We start from the raw sequence: 26,384 nt of genomic DNA on the forward strand, positions 1-26,384 counted from the left end.
CTCTCTTCCCCTCCCACAGCCAAGGCTCCATTGGAGCAAAGATGGCCCGGGCGCTGGGGATGGCTCCTTGGCCTCTGCCCCAGATGCTAGAGTGGCTCTGGTTGCGGCAGAGCAACGCCCCGGAGGGGCAGAGCATCGCCCCCTGGTGGGCAGAGCGTTGCCCTTGGTGGGCGTGCCGGGTGGATCCCGGTCGGGCGAATGCAGGAGTCTGTCTGACTATCTCTCCCCGTTTCCAGCTTCAGAAAAATACAAAAAAAAAACCCCTCAATTTTCTAATTTTCCTCAGCCTTCTGTATAGCCAGGAGTGCTCGTGGAATACCATTCGGGCCAGTGAGACAGGAGTTGAATGCCAGAGGTTGGAGCCATAAAGAAAGGCCAAGAGAACTGCAAGGATATCAGCCCCAACTCTTGAGCTGCAGAGCCAATACCAGCCACTGCATATCTCTGGTCTTACTGTATCAGACAGATAGACCAGTTCATGTTACTGTTGGTTCAGTTTTTTTTAAGTGAGATAGACTCCCGCATGCACCCTGAACAGGATCCACCTGGCAACTCCCATCTGGGGCCAATGCTCAGACTAACCGAACTATCCTCAGCGCCCAGGGCCAATGCTTGAACCAACTGAGCCACTAGCTGTGGGAAGATAAAAGGGAAAGAAGGGGAGAGAAGCAGATGGTCACTTTTCTTGTGTGCCCTGACCAGGAATCAAACCCAGGCCATCCGTATGCCAGGTCGATGCTCTATCCACTTGGCCAACTGGCCAGGGTGGCTGAGTATTTTCTTACTTGTAGCCAAAACCATTCTTAATTTACAGCAGTATGTAACAGATGATCTTTGAATCCTAAAATACTTGTAATGATGTTGTTTGTAATTACATTTCTTCTATGAGAAACCTAACAACCAAGTAGGAGAGACAATAGAATAAAAATAATTGTTATATTTCATTGTTTATACAGAGCATTCAGAAAAGGCTATCTTTGAATGTTTTACAGCAGTGGTCCCCAACCTTTTTTGGGCCATGTACCAGTTTAATGTCAGAAAATATTTTCACGGACCGGCCTTTAGGGTGGGACAGATAAATGTATCACATTACCGAGACAAGCGTCAAGAGTGAGTCTTAGACGGATGTAACAGAGGGAATCTGGTCATTTTTTAAAAATAAAACATTGTTCAGACTTAAATATAAGTAAAACAGAAATAATGTAAGTTATTTATTCTTTCTCTGTGGACCAGTGCCGGTCCGTGGCCCGGGGGTTAGGGACCAGTTTTATAGGACATGAATAGAATGCTTGTCTCTGAGCCATACCAACCAAGGGCTTGGGTGACAAGTCTCCATGGTGACTGACTTCTAAGATATTATTAGGGATCCAGCTTTATCAGCTGTTCCTTAATCTGAGATTTTTCAGACCATGTCACTTGGGGAATGTTTTCGGCAAGACTGCTGGACCCTGTCTTTGACCTACTATTTCTAAGGTGTGTGATAGGGATTCTATGCATTAATTTTTTAGCTCTTTCCCTAGAAGATCTCATTTAGCACACTGGGCACCCATCACTTGGGAATCATGGCAAGACATAAGTAATGGTTTCAGCGCCTTTTTATGGTCAGTGATGACTTGACTCTGTTAATGGTGATCCCTGCTCAACTGCACAGCCACCACTATTGTTGCGTGCCTGTTCTGCCCAGAGCCATTGTACTTTTCTTGCTCTTAGCAGGAGAATTTTTTTTTAAGTTTATTTTAAGAGAGAGAGAAAAAGGATAGAAGGGGGAGGAGCAGGAAGCATCAACTCCCATATGTGCCGTGACTAGGCAAGTCCAGGATTTTAACCAGTGACCTCAGCATTCCAGGTCAACACTTTATCCACTGCGCCACCACAGGTCAGATGAGGTTTGTCTACAAATATGATCTCTCTTTGAGTCAATCTTCTAGAAACAGGCCTCTAATTGACTTAGGGTGCACCAAACGTAGGCATATGCTTTATTTTATTCTTTAATGATTATAGATTCACAGGAAGTTGCAAAAATAGTACAGAGCAGTCCTGTGTACCAGTCACCCAGTTTCCCCAATGGACATATCTTATGCAATTACAGTACAGTACCAAAATAGGCAATCAACATTGGTACAACATGTATCATCATTTTATCATGTAGAGTCACGTGACTGACATCATGATCAAGACACAGAACTTTGCCAGTGCCACAGAGACCTCCTTGGGGATACCCCTTTATAGTTATACCTACTTCCCTGTCCCCTACTATCCCCAACTGCTGAAAACTGGCATATACATTAAAAAAAATAATAACCTCACTGCAATATAGCATATGGTTTTATACTAAAATCTGAAGTGGATGGAGAGAAAGTATACTGCCTGTGTCACATTCTCAACTGATCCAGAGGCAGCAGTGTTGAGAATGTATGTCTTAGAGGCAGACAATCTGCATTTGAATCCTGGTGCTTACATTCCCTAGCAGCAAAAGGCCAGGCAAGAACTTCACTGTGCCACTATTTCCTCATCTCCAATGATAGTTCCTACCACATAAACACGTTGTGAGGGTTCAAGGAATTACTAATTTGTATAAAGGACCTAGAATAGGACCTGTTATAATGTAAGTGCTCCATAAAATGTATGCCCAATAATTACCAGTGTATAACCTTCAGGGTGTTGCTTAGGAACTTCTATTTTTTTTCAGCTTAAAATAAGTTTATTTAAGTACAAAGGGTGGGTCAACACAAAGGAAAATAGAAGTAGCAGTATTTGGAGCCTAAGCAGGTGGACCTCTGGGCAGGTGTGTCCTCACCTGGACTCCTTGCCTGCTTGCAGGGGCAAGCCTGCCCTCCACTATCTGGGCCTGGCAGGGCACCTGCTCAAGGGCTTCAGGGCAGGCCTGCCTGAGGAGGGCAGGGTCCTGGTGGACGGGGCCTCAGTCACTGTCATGCCCTCGCCTCATCTTGCAGCAAGGAGAGGAGGATGCCCCGGTCCTGTGCTCCTTTTCTCTCTTCTTCTCTTTCTTGTGCTTCTTCTTTTTCTTCTTCTTCTCTTTCCTGCTCTTCTTGTGACTCCTGGGGCTGTCCCGGCCCGGCTCCGCCCTCTCCTCCGGCCTCGGCCTCCTGGAGGCGGCGGCGGCCCCGGGGCGCGCGCTGTCCGCGCGGTGGTGCGTGAACACGGCCAGCCCCAGCTTCACGGCCTCCTTGTCCTCCCGGGACAGAGCCACTCGGCCCGCAGAGCCGCTGGAGCTCCCCAGGCCCAGCAGCCGGTCCACGCCCTTCTCCTCGGGGTCACTTCCTTCGCGCTTGCCAATCTCCACGAAGTCCTCCTTGCTCAGGCCGGTGGGCTGCTTCCGCACGTTCTTGTAGCCCAGCGCCGCCATGAGCGCCTCCTGCTCCGCCTGCCTCACGGCCGCCAGCTCCTCCTCACGGCTCGTGCCCGCGCGGTCCTCCCGGCCCTTCGTGTACCAGGTGAGGTCGCGGCCCTTCTGCCAGCGGCCCACGGGGGCCATCAGCGAGTTGCCCAAGTAGTTCTCCCTCTGCTTGTCGGTCTTCACATCCTCCCAGCTGAACTGGTCCTGCCCGCCACGCACGCCGCCTCGGCTGGAGCCGAACATGCTGCCAGCACCGGTGGCCTCCGCTCTGGAGCCTGTCCTTTAAAAAGTTCCTCAATGACTCTGATTAACAGCCAGATTTGGGACACACTGAGGAGGAGCTCCCTCCTCTTCCTCCAGTCTTAAGTTCTGGCAACCTGAGAACTCAGGCTCCAGATGTGCTCTCTGGGCCTTTGAATGGGTTCCTGTGGTCACACTGAGAACATCTCAAAGTGGGGAGCTGGGCTTGTCGCAGGGACTCTGACCAGCTAGTGAGGCATGCGAGGAATGAAACTGATGCTTTGCAGAAATCCTGGTTAAAACAAATTACAAACATCAATCATGTAATAATCAGCAAACAATTCATATGGGCAATGACACATATATTATGTCTTAAGTATTTTATGTGTAAGAACTGGGTTATCTTCTTGGATATAAGAAACCTATCTCAGTTCCCTTTATTTTTTAGTTTAGTTGCAATGTAAAGGCAGACGGTTCAATCTTTCTACAGAAGGGCACTTTCAGGCTCCCTGTGTTCCCTCTCACTTTCTACTTTCAGACTGTATAGAAGCTTTACTGATCTGTATATGCAGTGTTCCTTATCACCCCACTTAAAGGTACACATACTAATACTTCTGTATCAGAATATGTATTATAATTTGTATGTAAAGATTTTGATTTAATTAAACAAAAGAAATTCTAGATTTTTCCAAGTCTATGAATATGAGAGTAAAGGCATTCTGATAACGTATATACAGTATTCGTTATATAGCCTTGCCCTAATTGCTGATATGGCAGAGTCACGTGCAGAGACTACTTCTTATACTAAGCCTATCAATAAGGGGAGTGTGGGGTCTGGACATTTTTCTTATTTTGGGAGATGTGAGATAAACATTTAAAATCCTACCTAAAGAATCTGTCCCAACAGCAAACAGTGCCAATTACTTGTTACTAAGTACATAGTCTGGTACACTCATGACCCCATACTCTTGAGTATTTACACTTCATACATATTTTTTTAAAGGCATATTTGTTTTAGTCCCAGCTATCTAGCAATGTGGCAGTAAAATCACTTCATCTTTACTTTTCTCATTTGTAAAAAAGATCGGAAAAATAAAGTTGTAGGCTCTCTTCAGGCTCTAATCACTTCAGTGAGTCTCTGGGTAAATTTATAAAATCAATAACACTATTATTTGCTTGGCGTTTCAGCTTCATTAGTAAAACTGAAGCACATCTGTCCCATAGTGGTCTCTGAGAATGAACTGAGATAGTATATGAAGATTCTTCACATGATGCTCGACACAGACCAAGCTATTGAATAAAAACTAGTTTCTCTTCTGGAATATCAACCCACAAAAACCAGTCAAGCTGCCACTAACAGAGAATATCATCATTTCAAGAAACATCAAGTCCCTGTTATGTTCAGTATTAGTCATTCTCACTAACATATCAATTTTTAATTGACTGAATTAGTTCATCCTCAAAATTAAAACTGATCTCTATTACACCTTGTGATACTCTCTCCCGTATGAAAACTCACTTTTTAAACTAGTACTATATTGGTTATACTATCCACTACCCTTCCCAAAATGGAATCACAACTTAAAACAGGCAAATCTAGTCAGTCCATATCTCAAATTTTAAACATACAAAATATTTGCAACAAACTCAATAGTAACATATGCAACATGAATTACAAAGTTTGGTATTTGATAGGGGGCTTTAAAAAAGTGATAAGTCATAGGTTCTTTTTCTTCACTGTCAACAGAAATGTTGAGCCTCTCAAAACAGATTCCTGGGCTTTATCCCAGTTTCTAATTGAATGAGTCTGGACTGGGCAGAAAATTTTACATTTTTAACATGTGCCAGGTGTTGCTGATGCTGTTTGTCTAGAGAACACACATTAAGAACCACTAGATGTATTAGAGACATAGATATATGAGAGACTTGTGGCATGTTGGTATGTGGAAGAAAGATGACAGCTGTAAAACAATGAATTGTGTTGACAAAAGAAAAAATGAGGAAGGATGATGAGACAAGAAACTTTAATTTTATATCAAAGCAGCAGGAAAGGATGCAGAGACTGGAGTCCTGGTGTGGAGCCCTGATGCTCCAGGCTGGGTGGGAGGTGAGTGCTCCAGCTGGTGGAGAAGAAACCTGGCCATCTGGGGCTTTGGGGGAAGGGCTGGACCTTGGATGCCTCGGGGCAGTGCTCTTTACCACTCAATACAGAATCACTTGAATATTTTAATAACCACAATGTCCATCTCCTTGTGTTCCAGCTAAAGATCAGCTCAAGGCAGGACTGTGAGGAACACAAAAGATTCCTGGACCCAGAGGAAGTAGTAGCTAATACAGGTTATCAGAAAGCTGCCTGGGGTGTAATTTAGCTTGAACTTGGGAATTGTTCCTAAGAAATGAGTTAGAAAAAAGGCTTTCTTCTGTTTCCTAAAGGACTGAGAGATATCATGGAAAAATCTCTAGAAGACCCAGGGTTTGAAGTGGAATAGAAATAAAGAATGCATCTCAGTTACCAGCCTAGAGAGAACCTAGGCTGTCCCCATGACTCCTACATATCCAGGGGTCTTGTGCCTTTTGTGCCCTAACCTCACATTTCTAAAACAAAGAATCAAAAACTTTACAATATGTCTTGCTTGATGTAATTTTATAGATTATTCACTATTAATACCTGTAGCAATTTAGGAGGTGGAATTAGAATAGTTCTCCACAAGTAATAGTATAAAGCAGCCTTAAACTTTCATAGCTATACATGTTGTATCGGAACGGCGAGTAACAGACCTCCTGCCACACAATCAAGAAGCCAAATTAAGGAGTCTTTAATTAACGCTGGTGTGACCGCATGGAGACCTAAGTCATTCAAATCAATGCAGCAGTGAACAGTTTGGGGCTAGCTTTTAAAGACAAAATTACATACTGATTGAGGAATGGTGAGGAGAGGAAGCGTAGCAGTAAAACAAAGCAGTGAAACAGCTTTCTTACAATGTTTATCTATAGCAGTGATAGTCAACCTGGTCCCTACCGCCCAGTAGTGGGCGTTCCAGCTTTCATGGTGGGCAGTAGCGGAGCAACCAAAGTATAAATAAAAAGATAGATTGAACTATAGTAAGTTGTTTTATAAAGATTTATTCTGCCAAACTTAGCAAAAATCCCACATAAAGTACTTGGTAAGTAATTATTATTATATGCTTTAACTTGCTGTAACTCTGCTTTATAAATGTTATAAAGTTACTTCTCTACTTTATAAATTACCATTACTGTGGAACCGGTGGGTGGTTAGAAAATTTTACTACTAACAGAGATACAAAAGTGGGTGGTAGGTATAAAAAGGTTGACTGCCCCTGATCTATAGGGTTAATTCAGGGAGAAACATTCTGAGAACACTTGCAACTTTGCAAAGCTAGCCCAAGGCCACGGTCTGGGAGACCAGCCTCAAGTCCAGGCATGAGGAGTCTTTTTAGAAAAAGTAAGTTCTACTAAAAGTCTCTTTGTTTTAGAGAAAGTAAGTTCTGCTCAAAATTATTTATGCTAAGAGTCTTTTTTTTTTTCTATATTTCAATACACATGTACATATGGATCTCTTTTAAATGCAAATTGTGACTCAGGAGGCTTTGGGTGAGGCCTGAGATTTTATATGTCTAAGAAACCTATAGGTGGTATGAATATCTGTGAAGCACACTTTGAGAAGCTAGAGTAAAGCAATGGTTTCTCACCTAAGCAGCAGATCAGAAACACCTGGGGAGCTTTTAAAACTCCTGATGCCCAGGCATTATTCCAAGCTAATTAAATCAGTATCCAGACATCAGTATTTTTCAAAACTTCCCATGATTCTTATGTTCAGCCAAGGTTGAGAACAACTGCTCTAAAGTGTAATGCTCTCCTCTAAAACCCTATCCATAGTCAAAGGGGAGCACCTCCTACTGACAGATCTCTAGTATATTATCAATCCTAATCATGTTATTAACATGTTAGCAACAATCTGAATACACATTTTTAGCTCACTATTACATTTTTTTCTTCTTTTCCAAGTGAGAGGATACGAGATAGAGATCCTGCATGCGCCCCAACCGGGATCCACCCAGCAATCCCTGTCTGGGGCTGATGATACTCTGCCCATCTGGGGCCATGCTCCCAACCAAGCTATTTCTAGCACCCAAGGCAGAGGCTCCACAGAGCTATCCTCAGCGCCTGGGGCCTATGCACTGGAACCAACAGAGCCATGACCCTAGGGTGGGGGAAAGGGAGAAAGGGAGAAAGGGAGAGAGGGAAAGAGGGAGAGAAGGAGAGGAGAGAGGGGGTGAGAAGCAGATGGTTGCCTCTCCTGTGTGCCCTGACTGGTAATTGAACCTGGGACATCCACATGCCGGCTGACACTACTGCTGAGCCAACCAGCCAGGACCTTCACTATTAAATTTGATTTATTACAATTCTTCTCTAATTTGGTTGAAACATTTAAATATTAGACGAAGTTTAATACATGTTATTAAAACAGTATCATTCCCCCCTTCTCTCTCTGTTTCTCTCTCTCCTCTCTAAAAATGAATAAATAAATAAATAAATAAATAAATAAATAAAATGCTGGAGAAACCTCTGCACTGCAACTTTGGAGCCTGACCTGTGGTGGCGCAGTAGATAAAGCGTCGACCTGGAAATGCTGAGGTTGCTGGTTCGAAACCCTGGGCTTGCCTGGTCAAGGCACATATGGGAGTTGATGCTTCCAGCTCCTCCCCCCTTCTCTCTCTCTGTTTCTCTCTCTCCCTCTCTCTCTCTCCTCTCTAAAAATGAATAAATAAATAAATAAATAAAAATGCTAAAACAGTATCATAGATGCTGGTCCTTGCACGGGAATGGTGAAAATGACTTTACAAGTCTTTCTTAATCTAGTTCAACAAAATGCCATGGATATAAAATAAAATAAACTGATAACTTTTTTAGTCTTAAAACAAGAGAGTGAAATGTCTCCTAATAAGATCTAATAAAAATCTGAGGACTAGAGTCAAACATCTGGATAACAAATTGTAAAACAATGACCTCCACAGTGGGGTTCATTCTAGGGCCCTGGTCTCAAGCTGCGGCTCTTCCACAAAATACCACGTGTGGGCACTACCTCAATAAGGAATGTACCTACCTATATAGTTTAAGTTAAAAAAATTTAGCTCTCAAAAGAAATTTCAATCATTGTACTGTTGATATTTGGCTCTGTGGACTAATGAGTTTGCCGACCACTGTTCTAGGGCTTACACAAGATAAGCCAGTAGGGTATGGGAAGAAAAAAGAACTTTTATTATATTTTTAACCTTAAAAAAATAAAAGTTGACTAGTGCCTTATTTGGTCTGGGTGTCAGTCATGTGCTAAATAAGTATTGTGTGAAAGGTATCCTGAGAGAAGGGCAGATGTTTCACTGAAGGCTGATGATGCGACCTCACTTTACTTGGCTGCACACTCATGCTTCTGGTCATACGTTGGATCAAAGCTCATCAATTTCTTACATCTGAACAAATCTCTAACTAGAGTAGTCAATGTAACATATATTCATAGTCATCAGGGTACAGAAGGGCCCCAATGATTAGAATCTAGGGAATTATAAAAGCTTTCAAATTTAGGCCAAAAAAGGCAAGGTGCCAACAAGAGAAAAACTGTAACTCCTAAATTAAATTATAGCAGGCCCAAAGGTGGGAGGAAGAGATATGCGAAATCAATCAGTTAACAGCCAAAAGGCCAAAACCCACAAAGGACTGCTCCCTTCCTGAATGTACTTGAAACACTGAATCAACTTCCAGCTGGCATCCTCCTTACACATGAACTTTCCAGGACTATTGCCTGCAGCCAACAAATACTTCTCCTTATGGACTGACTATTCACCAACCCAAAACTTTCTCGACTTCACCTTTTCTTGCTTCCTTCCCCTCTTAGCTATAGCTAATGTAAATTTCTTCAAAACAATTTATTTTACTGCTCCAAACTCATTATATAAATGAGCACCCATCATCAACCCAAGAAAAGTAGATGTCTTGGCCATCAAGCCCTGCTGCCAATGGTTCAAACTGCACATTTCATGACCTGGTCTTTTTTTCGGGTTAGCATACAGCTCAACAAACCCTTTCAGGACACCTTTTGGCCTCAAAGGTATTGTTTCACAGCGTGTATGCAGACATTTTTGTGTGTGTGTTGTGGTAATTTCATAGCGAAACAGGTATCACAAAAGCAATTACTGTTTGTGCGTTATTTTATTAGAGTAGATGTGCATAACGAAGATTACATAATACAAACAGCTGAAAACAGACATCATTAAATACTTAGCTTTTATAACACAATTTTACCGTTTGATATAAGCATGGCTGCACTCGTGAATGTTTCTGAGATAGGGCATCAGAAGGCGCTTACCGTCACGAAAAGCCTGAGCAGTGACAGAAATTTAACAGGCATTTCGAAACCAAGCCCTGACGCCAAGCAATGTGTTTTGGTCAAGTCACTTTTGTGAATCTGTTTACTTACCAGTAAAATGGGGATGGGAACCCAACAGATGAATTTCCAACTCAGATCGTCTCCGATTTTCTGACTATATTGGTGGCATTACTGGCTGCTGCTATCGCTGGCTGAAATAGCAAGAAATTCGGAAAAGTCAGGTTTGGTAAAGTGTGAAAGGTACACAGACGGTGTGCGGCTCCGGCCGAAGGCAGGAGACCGCTCTGGGTTTTTCAACCGTTCACACTAAGTGGGTGGTAGAGCACAAACCCCTTAACCACGTGGTCTCCATTTCCCTGGGAAGTCCCACCACTGGGTGACCTCCAGAAAAATCGATTTCTAAGGTAAAAAACCGGGATCCTATTAAGTAAGACCATTGGACCCGGGAAACACAGAACAAACCTAATTCTTACCCAGGTTCTAAAGGCACCGCACCTAAACAACTTCCGCCCCAGGGAACTCAGGCGGGGGGGCGGGGCCCTTAGGTCACGTGGGGCCGCGGAATTACAGCCTCTCTGGTCGCTTTGGGGGACGCCATGTGCCACGTCATGTAGGCTGTTCCATACAAGCCAGGGTGAGAACTTTCCTTTTGGCAGGAACAAGAAAAACCCAGTTGCGTCCTGTGTCGTAATATTAGGGAAAAGAAAATATTTTTATGTATTTCAAGTTTCTTTGGTATAGTACAGTCTTTTTGAGAGACAGCCTCTCTCGGTTACTTCTAAATGCTTCTGTCCCCCCCCCACAGAATTCCAGATGGTATCGCCCATACTCCGCCTCTGCCCGGCGGCGCCCCCGCACGCCGCGGCCTGGGTCGCTCACGTGACTGCAGCGCGCTGCCGCGGGGGGGGGGGGGGAGCGAAGTCTAGCAGGCGGCGCCGGAGGAGGCAGGAGGGCTCGCGGAGCGTCTTTCGCTGCATCTGTCGCCGGAACGCCTGCGAAGAGGTCGCAATGTCGGGACTCTCCCGCCTGCCTCTTTGGGCCGTCGCCTGCCTGGCCACGCTCTGTGTGCTGACCGAGGCTCAGAACACCTCCGTAGTTCCGCCGGTGACTTCAGCAACCACCCCCAAGATAGTCCCGACGTCGGTGGCGACCCTCTCGCCGGTCCCCAGTCTGGCACCAGGTGAGTGCCTGCCTAACCGGCTTCCTGCGCTCGTTCGCTCTCCCGCCCGGCGGATCTAGGCGGCCCGCGCTCCGGCAACATGGCGGCCCGTCCAGTCCTGTCGGGGCCGGGCGCGGGCTGGCCGGGGTACCCCGGCCGGGGTGGAGAAGCGCCCCGGTGGCAAGGCGCGGCCAAGTCCCGGGAGCCGTTGCGCGGCCTCTGACCTCAGTGTCCCGGTCCGAGGTGCTTTATCAAGTGTCTCGTAATTTTAGCCTCGCCGTAAGCTCGGAATAGGGGACGTGGCTTTTTTCTGCGGTGGCAGCAGTGGGGTTGATTACGGGGCGAGGTGACCGGCCTCCTAAGTTGGCCATGAGACCGAGCTGCTTCTCCTCGGTGTTCACCGTGTGTCCGCCTAGGTCCACGCTCCGACGGGAGGCTTCTCCGGAAGTTGGCGAAAGAGGGAAAAGGAATCTGAAGAGACTAGTTTTCGCTGGTGTTTCAGATTTGAGTCTGAGAAACAAGTCGTCTGATATTCAATTACGTTAATTTTGCGATAGGCCTGGAATTTACCTAGGTTTGGGCATTTAATTAAAACTTTACACCCCATGCTGTGTTCAGAGGACGGAAAGGATCCATTCGTGTGTCCAGTGCTTCACATGTGTCTCTTAGGCTAAACTAGCAGATAGGTAGTGGAACGGATTCGGAGATCAAGTGACTGCCCGGACCATGTGTTCAGTAGTTGTGGAGCTGGGATTGGAATCGGGTCTGTCGGTTTTCTAGAACCCGGTGAAGAACACTCCTTTTGCTAAACTCTGCTGTCAACATCTTAAGGAAGAAATAGGCAATGTCGTAACAATACAAAAAAGAGGGGTAACTATATTTAAGGAAAGAAACCCTTGATTTATAAAACCTGCAACCAGAACGCGATTGTTGATTCTAGTCGATATTGGGTAAAAAGTAACTGGCATTTTGACAGAAAACTTGCTGAGTTTTATATTGGTACTTTTTTCAGGTTGGTTATATTGTTTTACAGCGTTTTTACTAGTTTTTGTATTTCACTAAAGCTTAATAAAATACATAATGAACTTTTATTATTTGTTAGACTTAGAAGGATGTATGGTAAAATTAAAAATTTTTTGAATGAAGGGAAATTGCAGTGCAATACTGGAACTTCTGACTGCACTGTTTTTAAGATTATAGAGTGGAATGTGTTTCATCTCTTCAGTATCTGGCAGTTTCCTCTCAGAATTACAGTTTTGTTATGTTTTTTTGTTTTTTAAAAGAGAAGTTTGGAAATAGGAAGTTAATTGCCCTTGTGTAATTTAAATGTGTGGAGCTATCATTCACTATGTTGTCCAGACATTCATCATCAAGCACAAAAGGTTTTAAACTAGCATTTTCACCTGTATGCAAACCTCCACAAAACTTTCTGCTTTGTGACTCCCTCCTCTGGCACCTTCTGTGTCCCAGTCTCTGATAAATACTGAAGTATTGAAATTCAGTGCCTCTGCTGAACAGATATAGCAGAAGCGAAGGAGAATTCCTCCTCCTTTTGGGGAGGAATCTGGGTTCTAGAAAATGGATAGAGCCCAATTCTATAGTCTTGTTTGTTCAGACTCTGAATTGTAATTAACCTTCATTAAAGTCTTGTTTCTGGGTCGTTTGGTTTAAATGATTGAAAAAGACCTTGCTAACTTGTTAAATTAAATGTACACAAATGTAGCCTCCTCTAAATATGCTATTTCTTAATCTTCAGTCATGAAGAATCTTGGAAGGAGTAGCTCATTTACGAATTACGAATCTCAGGCTTTTCAGAAGGGCATCATCAAATCTTGGGTTCAACCTGTAATACAGCTTTATTACTGTTAAAAATTTTAGTGTCTCATCTGACCAGGTGGTGGTGCAGTGGATAGATCGGCCACCTGGAACATTGAGAATCCTGGTTCGAAACCCCGAGGTCACTGGCTTGAAGCCCAAGATTGCTGGCTTGAGCAAGGGGTCACTGGCTTGGCTGGAAGGGCTCAAGGCACATAGGAGAAGCAATCAGTGAACAACTAATGTGGCACAACTATGAGTTGATGCTCCTCATCTCCTTTCCTGTCTGTATGTCTCTTTCTCTTTCTTAAAAAAAAAAAATAAAATTTAGTGTCTCATCTGATGTTCTGGGGCAGTGATTTCCTTGTCTGTATCGCTGGCCTTATAACACAGTCTTTTTTTTTTTTTTTTTTTTTGTATTTTTATTTTTTTAAGGATGCTTTAAAATACATCAAGAAATCCTGAATGTCTGTGAAAGGAGTTGACAGGTTAAAAAAGGGGTTGTTTAGATAGGTACCATGAAGTGTACTGAGTGTTGCCATTACCTTGTGTTTGTTTGTTTTTCTTCCCTTTCTCTTGAGTTAACTTTGGCTTCGTAAGTCATTTAAAATGATTGGAATTTCATAGTAAGTCAACTGATAACTTTTTTTGTATGTGTGGTTAAAAAAATCACTAGATCTACCCTCTTAACAGAATTTTTAGGGTACTATACAATATTAACTATAAGCACAATGGTGTACAGTTCTCTACAACTTTTCATCTTGTGTGAAACTTTATATTCACGATTAAACAACAGTTCTCCATTTCCCTCCCCCCCCCAACCCCAACAGCTACCATTCTACTTTCTGCTTCTGAGTATGACTATTTTAAATACTTAATAGAAGTAGAATCATGCAGTGTTTGGCCTTCTGTGATTTGATAATGTCACTTAGCATAATGTCTTCAAGGACTGTCCCTGTTGTAGCATGTGACAGTATTTCCTCTTTTTAATGACTGAATAAGATTCTGTTGTATATGTATGTACCCTTTTCATCTGTCAGTAGGTTATAGTTTTACCATTTCTGTGTATTAGTAATTCTGGTATTGTATGAAATGCTTACTGTTTAAGAAAAGATAATACAAATTCAAAATCACTTGCCAATTAATTAATTTCATACATTCCTCCCCACCCCAGAAACCTGTGAAAACCACAACAGCTGTGTTTCCTGTATTAATGCTAGCAGTGCTAATACTACCTGCTTTTGGATAGAATGTAAAAAAGGTAAGAAACTTTGGGATTGTTTTAGTTTTGAGGATGCAAAACGGTTAGAACATTTAAAAATATACTATAGGGTATTCCTGAACATTCACAAATTATGTAGAACATTTAGGATACTGTGTGCTTACTTTGCAAATCAAATACTCTTCCTTTACAGTGCCAATTGCTTAACACTTTCTTCTAAAATCTCCTCTTCCATTTCCCCTCGCCCCTTTTAATTCCTTAAACTTGATAATTAAGGCTCAATCCTTTTAAAAGGAAGAGATTTTAGACCAGCCGTTTTCAACCTGTGGGTCGCGACCCCCACACAGGGGTCGCCTAAAGCCATCGGAAAATACATATTTATTATACAATACATTTTTAAATAAAACATGTATTTCCGATGGCTTTAGGCGACCCCTGTGTTTTGGTCATTCGACCCCCGCCAGGGTCGCGACCCACAGGTTGAGAACCGCTGTTTTAGACCTTTGTAGGTTACACTGAAATTAGCTGTGAGAGAAAATTGTGAGATCCTCAAAAAACTTCCCCAGAGCCTGACCTGTAGTGGCGCCATGGATAGAGCATCTACCTGGAATACTGAGGTCACTGGTTCAAAACCGTGGGCTTGCCCGGTCAAGGCACATAAGAGAAGTAACTACTAAGAGTTTATGCTTCCTACTCCGTCCCCCCTCCCTTTTCTGTCTCTCCTCTCTAAAATTGATGAATACTTTAAATTAAAAACAAACAAAAACTTTCCCTGAAAAATGTTTAAGGCAGTTATCCTCAATGTGTCCTGCTAGATGAACTAGAGAGAGCGACCATATGAAACTTAAGATAGGGGAGAAGAATGAGATGAGAAGGGAGATGATTCTTTCCTGTGCTTTTGTTAAGTTTTAAAGTTAGCTTTGATTTGAGGGATAGAGTTAGATGAAGATACTTTGAAATGGTAGTTAGGTAGGTAGCTGTTTTTTTCAATATGTAAATAAAAAGCCAAAGCTACATGGTAAACTTCTTTATTCCTCTTGAAAAATTTAAGAGTTCTGAATTTATATCATTATGTAGCAAAGTTTAAAAACGTCTTGTATAAGAGTTACCATATTTTCCCATATATAAGACACACCCTTTTAAAAAAAAATTGGGGTCTAAAAACTGGGTGCTTCTACAGTGGCTCTAGATTTTTTTACTTGCATTTCCTGCGCAAAATTGTCTTTGCGCTCCTTGTTTTGCACTTGTTACCTGGTATATTATAGTAGGTTACGTTTTGCCCTGTTCTACCCAGAAATGGTTCAGAAAAGATTTTCGTATAGTGATGAATTCAAGTTAAAAGTGGTCCAGTTTGCAAAAGTGAATGGAAATCATGCTGCTAAACATAAATTTGGTCCTCCTCCAAATGAGAAATCAATCCGAAACAGTAACGAGGAGTTGTATGAATTTTATGGAGACTAAAACTTGAGTTCAATAACTTTATATAATCCTTTTTTTTTTTCCCCCTTCAAATTTCGGGCCCCAAAATTAAGGTGCATCTTATACATGGGGAAATGTGGTCTTTTTTTTTTTTTAAGGTAATAGAATGGAATTTAAAAGTGCATCTCTCCTTTCATGTATGGCAGAGTTAGCAAGTTTTGGAGCTTGAATGCCCTTCTGTAGGACATGTTGGGAAAGCACTCCCTTACATTATAAGCCTTCCACCAGGAATTGGTTTTAGAAAGTGCAGAGGACTGACGCAGAGAGTTACTGGAACAGGATTTACTGCTTCCTCACAGTACCTCCCCTGTTTACTAAGCCTTTATTAGATTCTGACCACTTCTCTCTACTGACTCAGCCTTCTTGTGGATTCTAGCAGTTTTCCTTGTACAGTAGTCATACCACAATTTTAAGATATAACTGTTTCTGGTTTATCTGCTTGGTATATTCATGTGGATTTTTAAGGTATAATATTTGGAGAGATTTTGTATAATACTGCTAAAACGGGAAAAAGAATAACAGTATTTTGTTGTTCTGTGGATTGACATCTATAATATATATGCCTGAGTTTGATTTTTTTTTCTTTGTGTTTTTCTGAAGTGAGAAGCAGGGAGGCCCAGACAGACTACCGCATGTACTCAACTAGGATCCACCCAGCATGCCCACTAGGGGGCCATGCTCTGCCCATCTGGGGCATTGCTCTGTTGCAGCTGGAGCCATTCTAGCACCTGAGGTGGAGGCCATGGAGCCATCCATGGAGCCATCCTCAGCACCTGGGCCAACCTTGTTCCCATGGAGCCCCGGCTGTGGGAGGGGAAGAGAGAGACAGAGAGGAGAGGGAAAAGGGTAGAGAAGCAGATGGGTACTCCTACTCTGTACCCTGGCTGGGGATTGAACCTGGGACTTCCACATGCCGGGCCATGCTCTACTACTGAGCCAACTGGCCAGGGCATCCTGAGTTTGATATTTGGAAGCTATTCTGGAGCTGAAGAACACAATCAAAGATAATACAAGTGAGTGATTGGTGCTGTTTATCTTGTATTTTGTTGTTGTTGTTGTTTTTCATCCATAACAGGTAAAAGCTATTGTTCCCGTAATTCAACAGTTAGTGATTGCCAGGTGATGAACAGTACAGAATTTTGTTCTGGTAAGTATTCACATTGGCTGCTTAGGAAAGTCACCACAGAAGTGTGAGGACATCATCACTTCTAGAGTTCTAATCTTGTTAGAGATTTCTGTATGACTAGCATTTATATTGATTGCTGAAAGGACAGTGTTTTGAAAGGACAGTTTGGTTTAGTGATTTGGCTATACTGTGGAATGCTATAAGTTCGGTGTCTCTTTCTTTATTATTTTTTTCCACTTCCAGAAACTCATTGCAGGTTAGACCCTCTCTTTATTTATATGTTACAGACCTGGACAGCCTTGTTCTGGCACTTTTCTTGGGTATGGTACTAGTGAATGTCATACTGTCCAGCATAGTTTGTGCCATTGCTAAATTGATGATCTCTGTATTTGTCCATTTTCTGTACTTTAACTTGAGGAATTTGATTACTCTTTAACCATTACTCTTTGCCTAGGAAATAGTTAAAATTCTGAGCTGAAACAGGATTTTTCTAACGACTATAAATTAAAAGGAAAGTTAAGCTCTTAATGTGGTACATAGATAATCATTAAATTGAACAAAAGGTTTTTCTGGAGAGTGTCAATACCTAGAAAGACTACCCTTAAGTATTTATTTATTTATTTATTTATTTATTTATTTATTTATTTATATTTTTCTGAAGCTGGAAACAGGGAGGCAGTCAGACAGACTCCCGCATGTGCCCAACCGGGATCCACCCGGCACGCCCACCAGGGGGCGATGCTCTGCCCATCCAGGGCATTGCTCTGTTGCTCTGAGCTACTCTAGCGCCTGAGGCAGAGGCCATGGAGCCATCCTCAGTGCCCTGGCCATCTTTGCTCCAGTGGAGCCTTGGCTGCGGGAGGGGAAGAGAGAGACAGAGAGGAAGGAGAGGGGGAGGGGTGGAGAAGCAGATGGGCGCTTCTCCTGTGTGCCCTGGCCAGGAATCGAACCCGGTACTTCCGCACGCCAGGCCGATGCTCTACCACTGAGCCAACCGGCCAGGGCCAACTATTTAATTTTGGTAGGAGTTTTTCCATCTCTCCCATCCCAACTTGAACACTAAGAATTTCATTAGTATAAGATCGATTACACCCTATGTACAGTGTAGTAACATGGTTTAGGTGGTAAATGAATAAACATTTTAATAGTTGTTTTAATGTCTGTTAGAAAAAATTAACTATATCATAGACTTATGAGTTCATGATGATATTGTTTAGAAATAAGATTAAGTAAAATATTTGAAGAGCCATTAAAGAAAAACTGAACAATTCTTATTTGATAATGTATCACATTATAGTGGTTTAAGACTTACTCTCTCTCATGTAAAGGAAGTTTGGGCTCGGGTGCAGCTAGAGGGCTGCATTAGGAGCTCTGCAATCATTAGGGACCCAGGCTCCTTCTAGGTTTTTATTGCCATTCCTCAAAAATGGCTTTGACCTTACTCTCCAGGGTGAGTTCTCATGTTTAAGCCATCTACTTGGTTTTTGTGCCAACAGAAAGAGAAAGAAAAGACAGGCCCTTATCTACTTGACAGATACGTCCTAGAGGTTAAACATGGCTGTATGGCTGCAGAGGACACTCTGAGAAGTCTGCTGTGGGGGAGAGAAGTGTCAGTAAAAATTGGTGGTCCTATTTCTAAAGAAGAAAAGTGTGTACTATTGGGTGAGAGCCAACTGTCAGTTTTCTTCACAGGTGTTACTAAAATGTAAAAATTGTAAAATGGCACTCAAATGACTGTAGGTTAGGAAATAGTGTTAGAGATTGTGATATTTTAGATAATTTTGACTTACATGTTTCTTTTTTTAAATAGTGCCCACTATTGCTCCGGTGCCAACCAATTCTACAGGTAATACAAGATAATTGACTATTTTCCTTCTCTTTCTCCTCTTAAGAGTTTTAAGCTCTCTTGATGGATAACATTTTAGTAAATACCTTAAAGTTGTTAATTTTTTTAAATTAGTAGATATATTTAGCTTTGAAACACAATAATTACATTAATGTATACTGTGTGTGACAGTGACATACAACTTTGGTGTTTCATATCCATTGAATCTGAGTGGATTTCCCATAGCTTTTGTACATTGAGTCCACAAACAGCTTTTTGTAGGTTTTGCAGAAACCTTTGGAAATAAAAAAAGCCTGAGGCAAGTTGAAATTCCTTACAATTTCCATCATCTAAAGCAGGGGTCCCCAAACTTTTTACACAGGGGGCCAGTTCACTGTCCCTCAGACCGTTGGAGGGCCAGACTATAAAAAAAACTATGAACAAATCCCTGTGCACACTGCACATATCTTATTTTAAAGTAAAAAAACAAAATGAGAACAAATACAATATTTAAAATAAAGAACAAGTAAATTTAAATCAACAAACTGACCAGTATTTCAATGGGAACTATGCTCCTCTCACTGACCACCAATGAAAGAGGTGCCCCTTCCGGAAGTGCGGTGGGGGCCGGATAAATGGCCTCAGGGGGCCGCAGTTTGGGGACCCCTGATCTAAAGGTATACCAAAATGTTTTAAGTGATTCAGTTCTTCTAGTCTTTTCTCTCTATATATCTAAATAACTACACTGAATATGAAATTGGATAATATGTACCTGCATGTTTGAATGTTTCCCTTTTATTGCAAGCATTGTTGTACACACTTTACACTCCGTGCTTTTGGTTAAATAGGTTGGAATACCTTACATTTTGAAAGATTTGGGCAGCGGTGAGCTAGCTTGTCCCAGGTTTCGCTAGCCAGTTGGGCCACACTCTTTTCAACTACACGGTCAGTGATACCTTGTTGGTATCTTGAATGAGAGCTACAGTGGAAATATTCATGCCATGGAAACCTGCAGATGCTATGAAACTATTCTGGAGAGCACACAGTGGTGTATGCCCTTAAACATTTAGCACTTATTAGAAATCATTGTCTAAGAAGGGATTAAAGGTTAATGAAAGCAGAGATGTTGAGAGAAAACCAATTTCCAGAAGATGAGATGTGAATAGAAAGAGAGAGGAGGAAATGATTTCCCCACTATTTTTGTGGCTCCATTTTTAATTCCTTCCTCATGAGTTTTGGTGTATGCTTACAGAAAATGCATGAATTGAGTGACAGTTAGTGGTTGAAAAAAAAAAACCCTTTGTATGCTCTCTTTCCATGGCTACTGCTGAAAGGAGCAAGTGGGAAATTAAGGGACTGTTTAATGCAAAGAGAATATGATGTATGTTAATGAAAATAGTCTTCTGCCAGTATAAATATTATAAACAAATATGTATAAATAACGTCTTAAAATAAAATGACTAAATTATGTGAAGAAATATAATGGAAAATGTTCATAATATATTAAGTGAAAGACAAATATATAGTTCTAACAGATTTTATTTTGTGTTATATACATGTCTAGAAAAATGGCTGGCAGAAAAAAACATGGTACTCAGAGTGATGGGATTACCTAATGTCTTTGCTGCATTTTCTAAGTTTCCTATCAATAGCAGCTTTTATAACCTATGAATTATTTTATTTATTTATTTTTGTGTGACAGAGAGAGAGGGACAGACAGGAAGGGAGGGAGATAAGAAGCATCAATTCTTTGTTGCAGCACCTTAGTTATTTATTGATTATTTTCTCATATGTGCCTTGACCACGGGGCTATAGCAGACCGAGTGACACCTTGCTCAAGCCAGCGACCTCGGGGTTTCGAACCTTGGTCCTCTGCGTCCCAGTCTATTCTCTATCCACTGTGCCACCGCCTGGTCAGGCGGAATTATTTTTTTAAATGGAAGGAACATACAATAGGTCAGTTAAGGTATATTCCCTAAGTAGTATCTAATTTTGAAAGTTTTGTTAATATGCTTTGGTCAGAAGTAAAAAGTATAAATATTCATACAAAATTAGTAGAGCATTTTAAGATTGAAAAAGAATTTAATATATGTTTAATTTGTAAAGTATTTTTTTCAGTTACATAGAATGTGTAAGCTATAAAAACTGCATGGATTATAAATCTTAAAATAATCATAGCCTCTAATCTAGGAGTTCTGTGTAGGAATCAGTCATATCAGAGATGAGATCAGATATTTCCCTATAAGATATTTATAGATTGGAGAAATGATAGGTGACCTAATTGTCCAACCAAGAGCAGGTTGGGTAAAATATACACAGTGGTGAGAGAAAAAAGGATACATCCATTAGTAGTATCAGTGGTAATAGAAGTCTCTTAATCTAGTGCTTTAGTTCCTAAAATGTTACGTTCAATCTGATTCTTTTCCTGAACGTACATTTCTTCAGAGGCATTATCAGATATTTACTTGAGCTCATATAGTATGGTAGACAGAGGTTCCCCTGCATTTGTCTGATCTAATCTGGGGAAACTACAGCCTCAGGGCACCTGTTCTTATAAATAAAGTTTTATTGAAACACAACAATGACCACATTTGTATATTGTCTTCGGCTGTTTTTTGCACTCACAGTGCACAAAGCCTAAAATACTTTCTGCCCCTTTAAGAAGTTTGCCAACCCCCTGAAATGAAGAAGACGAGCATATCTTGATATACCCACATAAGAAATACTGAGCTACACTAGTTTGCCTTGACTTTTTAAGTTAATAGTTTTTGTCTTGGAAGCAATATTATTTACAAAGAACCTATACTTCCCTCACCTAAACACTAATTTTTGCCTTTTGTGTCTTTTTGCAAACTTTATCCAAATGTATACCATACTTAGATTTTACACATAGATGTTAACATAGATAACATTTTTATGATTGCTTACTGTTTTAAAATACATTTAAAAGCTATTATTTTGGATGTATACATATGTTAGTGAACCATTAACTAAAATTTGGCCTTTATTCTCTAAAAAATTGAAAGTATGTTGAAATGGTGGCATTATTTTTAAAAGGTAAATGCTAGATAATTGGGAAGTTTAGAATTTTTAAGTTCTTAATGCATTTTGTTTACATTCCAGCTGTACCCACAACTACATCTTTGTCTTCTACAACTACTACTCCAGGTAATTGAGGTTTTTTTTTAAATAACAGGCAGGATGTGTGTGAACCATTGCCTTTTACTATTTTGGCCATAATTTTCCTGTTTTGCTCATGAATGGTTATGAACTGAAACTCATATCTTATATTTAGAGTACCAAGAGGATAGTAGACTAGTAAAGCAATAATGACAGGTTTACTGAGAGTCCTTTTCTATTTCTTCAATGTGTAATCACATTTGGAATGACATGTTAGAATATATAATGTTTTCCCAAAACCATCTTAGTACAACTTATAGGTGAACTCTAATTTATTATAACTTAAATTAAATACTGATTACTGTTAGGAATGGGTTATGTGCTGTATTAGATGATAGCAATTTGAGTGAAGAAAGCCATCTTTTTTTTTACTGAAAAATATTAAAAGTCAAAATCACTATTAAATGTGTACCTTGGCCATATTTCTTAATGATTTGACATGTTATAAACTAAGTTATATTTAGGTTATGCCACAAAACAAGCTTAGGAACCCTTCCCTCTGTCCATATTTAAAATACTGTTTTGTTTCTGATGACTCTTTTATAATTTTTTTTTGATCTTTTGGCTTCATTCTGAAACTACTTTCAGTTTCAATGAAGCCATTCTGTCTTCACAAGAAGAAATACAGCACAGTTGTAATTTTAAAGCTGGCCAACTTATCTACAGCCTCTATAACCAGTGGTTATTTGATATTCTGTATAAGAAAAAATTATTTTAGATGAAAATTGCTTTTTATTAAAGTGGGCAGTGCTCCATTTGAAACATTTTTACTCCCTGAGAAGGAACCCAAATGTTTGTGCCTCTTTCCCCCAGGACTTGGTAATAACTTTCTTACAGTGTAAAATAGGCAGAGCAAGATTTAAGATACTTTCAGTGATTTCTTTACATAATGGAATAATAAATTGCAGATACTTGATTATTTTTGTAATTTGAAAAATTACAACCAATGTAGCTTATATGTTTAATAAAATTCCAAAGGTATTAATATTCAACACAAATAATAATATTTACTCTAGCAATTAGGTACAGTCTAAAGAAATTGCAAATTTTAAACATGCTTTACATGTTCCCAGGGCTTAATTATACCAGGAGAGTCTTTTTCTGTAATTTTTGTACTTGAAGTTGTATAGCAGCATTAACCACTTAATATCATCAGACAGAATGAAGAATGGGGTTGATAAATAATTGCCTCATTTAGGTATAAATTCTAGTTGTAATGCCTTGTCTTGAGAGATATTGCTTTATAGAATTTAACAAACAGCAAAATAAAAACTTACGTGGGTCTTGAAATTATGACAGAAACTCATGAAACTTGTTATTCTGTCTTAACAGGTTCATCTAATACCACTTTAACTCCGACTTCACAACCTATGCGGAAGTCTACCTTTGATGCAGCCAGTTTTATTGGAGGAATTGTCCTTGTCTTGGGTGTTCAGGCTGTAATTTTCTTTCTCTATAAATTCTGCAAATCGAAAGAACGAAACTACCACACTCTGTAAACAGACCCATTAGATTAACAAGGACTGGTGTATAACTCAATAAAACCAAAATATTATCTTTCAAGATGTCCCACATGGAAGACGCTATTGCAGGATCTTTAAATTTTCAAAGGATGCATACAGGATATTTTGGAGCATCATGCTTGAAGAAATATCAGTTAAATCATTTTGCTCAACAGAAATACTTAGAATATTCTGCATGAATCCTTGTGGCTGTCTTCTTTTATTTTAAATGGCTGCTACTGTGGGATTATGTTCTCTTTTCTTGACATGCCAAATGTAACTCTGTAAGTGATGGAAAACATTGTTCTGTGCAGACAACCTCATGACTCTTGGCAGTTAAATTTAGTCATTTTAAAGCCTAAAAGCTGCATTATTTATATCCTAACTCAGGATGTAGTTTAGTGGCCAGCATTGAGAAGAACGTGCCAAATGAGCAGGTAGATTTTTGGCTATCATTTCAAAAATGGAATAAATTTAATATTCATATAGTAATCTGTATCCTAGAGTAAAATTTTGTGCTTGATAGCAGTTATTTTTTCTACATTAGAAATAAGATGCCACACAGGGAATTACATTCCAGATTTTAAAAAGTGAATGGAAAAGATACAAACCATTAAAGTATAGCAGGTTATTGTTAATACTTGTAAAGCACCTTATATCATTGAGAAAATAAAGAACAGTGCCTTAAGACTGAAAGGTAGATTGTAACTTAAAAATGTTATTTGTTTCCCATTACGGAAGACAAAAGGTTAATCTGAGGCTATAACTTGATGTGAGCAGTAGTAAACCTGCTTTTAGATATATACTGTTAGTATTTAATTGAAAATTTACCTACTTCAGACCTGAGGAACTAAAGCTAAAGGATGTTACACAAAGTTGAAAGTCTTCATCTATTGAACCTCTCAACTTATATCTTATGGCTGTTAAAAATAAAATAGAGATTAAAATTGATTTCATTATATTTTCCTTTGTACTTCAAAAAAGTATCAACATTTGTATTTCAAAACGCTATCTCGAAAAAACTTTCATAAGGCAAGAAGGAATAATTAGTTGTTTTAGAATTCTTTACTGAGAATCATTTTAAGTTTTGAGATAGTAAATGTGACTAGTGTAATTAAAATCTGGAGTTTTGGTTGATCACAGTACTGTAGATTTTTGATAATGATTGCCCTGGATAAAGAAGAGTTTGTGCTTTCCCTTTTCTTGGTTTCAGTTCCTGTAGCATAGTAAGCATGCGTACTTTTATTTCTTTCGTTTTCTTAGGAAGCACTAGATTTTTTGGTTTTAGAGCAGTACTGGCTCCCTGCCTTTGACACATTGGATTATCATAGGCTTAAATTAGTTTAAAAAGAGCTCTTGTTTTTCTAGATCATTAAAGTTTTTTTTTGTTTTAGTTTCTTTAGCCAATAATGGCTGAGTTTAGCCCTTGGTTTTCAATACTTTGTGGTAGGAAGTGGCAGGTTGCGTAGGTCCATTTCAAAAGCCAAAATTTCTAGCATTTAGATAATTATATTAAAAGTTCTTAAAATGAAGATTTACTTGTTTCTTAGTTACTCTGCTGATACAGCTAAAGTTTGTTTTACTTGCAGATTAGTACATACACCTAATGTTTTCAAGTGCCTTAATTGTTTAAAATCTCTGGCTTCAAAGGTTTTTGGGGAAAAAGTAGGTTTTCCTCACATATTTGTGTTTTCATTAGTAGTAATATTCTAGGTACCTCACAAAAAATTTTACTCTGGTGCCATGACTGGTAGTTTTTAGTGAGTGCTAAAAGATGCAAGATATATTTGAGAGTATGCAGAGTTTCCATTCCTCCCAAAGTGGCAAAAATTAGGTAGAATGGTATAATTGTCATTTACCTAGAAATGAATACCTTGTCACACATTAATGTCAACACATATAGCAATTTTTGTGAAGATGTAGCTAATGAAGCCTCTACTGTAATTTTGAATACTGCTTTAACAACAAAATCATATAATACGAAATTAGGTTTTGCAAGAAGAGCTCTTAAACAGAACTTGGCCTTTCCCCCTCCTTTAGCAATTTAGTATCTGGAGCCATTAATAATTTTTGGGTTTTTTTAATCCAGAAGGTATATAAAAAGCCTTTTCAGATTTTTCATCTGATTATTTCATGCAGATGTAGTTCTATCAAAATACCTTATGATATTTGTTGTACAGGCAGACACTGCTGTATTTAGAAATTTCTATTTTAGTTCATTTAAAACTGCAAAACCAATCTGTATCATGTACCAAACTGATTAAAAATAAATCTACATGTTTATTGAATTGCTTTTATATTAGCTGAAGTGTGTTTTTGCTTTTTTAAAAAATTAACATGGAGTGACATTGGGTAATGAGATTATGTAAATTTCTGTGATATATGATCTGTATATTGTATTGTGTGCCTACCACCCAAAGTCAAATTATCTTCCCTTACCATATATTTGGCCCCCTTTATTACCCTTCACCCCCCTTTCTTCTGGTAATCACCATACTATTTGTATCCATGAGTTTCTGTTTTATATCCCACTTATGAGTGAAATCATATGGTTCTTAGCTTTCTCTGACTTATTAGCATAGTATTCTCAAGGTCCACCCATTTTTTTTGCATGTGGCAGTATTTCATCTTTTCTATGACTGGGTAGTGTTCTGTATAATATGACCCACATCTATGTTTTTGCTTTTTGATTATGGCATTTAGTGCAAGTAAATTTACCTTATCACTGTTTGAGGTTGGGTTGTCTGCTCTGTTTTTATTGCTCTTCAAGACGAGCAGATAGTAACTAAAGTACGTATTCATTAGTGGAGAACAGCGTTAGAAGTGATAGTTGGAGGGATGACTTTTGTATACCTATGGGAGTGATGTCTCAATTGATCTTCCACATATCAATAGAAATCATTCACTTAAGCTCTACCAAGTAACAAATTTATGAGACTAGCATTTTTCATTATAAATCTGAAAGCTTGTTTATAATTGCCATTTTAGTTCAGTTTGCATGTTAAGTAAAACTGGGCTTCTGTTTAGAGTACTTTGTATAAATAGTAAGTCACAGTATGTGAAATTTTTTGGTCC

General features: G+C 39.8%; 2 protein-coding genes across 3 annotated transcripts; one reads left to right on the forward strand and one right to left on the reverse strand.

Moving 5' to 3' along the window:
- Positions 1–72: 72 nt before the first annotated feature.
- LOC136398900 (multiple myeloma tumor-associated protein 2 homolog) lies at positions 73–10,567 on the reverse strand. 2 transcript variants are annotated; one of them, XM_066373508.1, is made up of 3 exons: positions 10,475–10,567; positions 10,092–10,192; positions 73–3,890 (listed from the first exon to the last, which is right to left on the reverse strand). In XM_066373508.1, exon 3 carries the CDS (start codon positions 3,599–3,601, stop codon positions 2,921–2,923), a length of 681 nt encoding a protein of 226 aa, XP_066229605.1. In that variant the 5' UTR covers positions 3,602–3,890; positions 10,092–10,192; positions 10,475–10,567; the 3' UTR covers positions 73–2,920. The 2 variants fall into 2 exon arrangements, with proteins under 2 accessions (XP_066229605.1, XP_066229606.1); XM_066373509.1 differs by lacking the exon at positions 10,475–10,567 and having other exon boundaries at positions 10,092–10,468.
- A 326-nt stretch (positions 10,568–10,893) lies between these two features.
- On the forward strand, positions 10,894–25,611 carry CD164 (CD164 molecule). The gene is made up of 6 exons (XM_066373507.1): positions 10,894–11,181; positions 14,150–14,236; positions 16,752–16,823; positions 18,613–18,648; positions 21,751–21,795; positions 23,140–25,611. Exons 1-6 carry the CDS (start codon positions 11,010–11,012, stop codon positions 23,304–23,306), a joined length of 579 nt encoding a protein of 192 aa, XP_066229604.1. The 5' UTR covers positions 10,894–11,009; the 3' UTR covers positions 23,307–25,611.
- Positions 25,612–26,384: the final 773 nt, after the last annotated feature.

The sequence above is a fragment of the Saccopteryx leptura genome, chromosome 3 (assembly GCF_036850995.1).
Source record: "Saccopteryx leptura isolate mSacLep1 chromosome 3, mSacLep1_pri_phased_curated, whole genome shotgun sequence".
NCBI classification, from domain to species: domain Eukaryota; kingdom Metazoa; phylum Chordata; class Mammalia; order Chiroptera; family Emballonuridae; genus Saccopteryx; species Saccopteryx leptura.

Bases quoted from the DNA above. Each gene is read 5' to 3' on its own strand.
- LOC136398900 (XM_066373508.1), bottom strand. From the start codon at position 3,601: ATGTTCGGCTCCAGCCGAGGCGGCGTGCGTGGCGGGCAGGACCAGTTC.
- CD164 (XM_066373507.1), top strand. From the start codon at position 11,010: ATGTCGGGACTCTCCCGCCTGCCTCTTTGGGCCGTCGCCTGCCTGGCC. The intron at 11,182-14,149 runs GTGAGTGCCTGC...TCCCCACCCCAG, and splicing joins GGTCCCCAGTCTGGCACCAG to AAACCTGTGAAAACCACAAC. The intron at 21,796-23,139 runs GTAATTGAGGTT...CTGTCTTAACAG, and splicing joins TTCTACAACTACTACTCCAG to GTTCATCTAATACCACTTTA.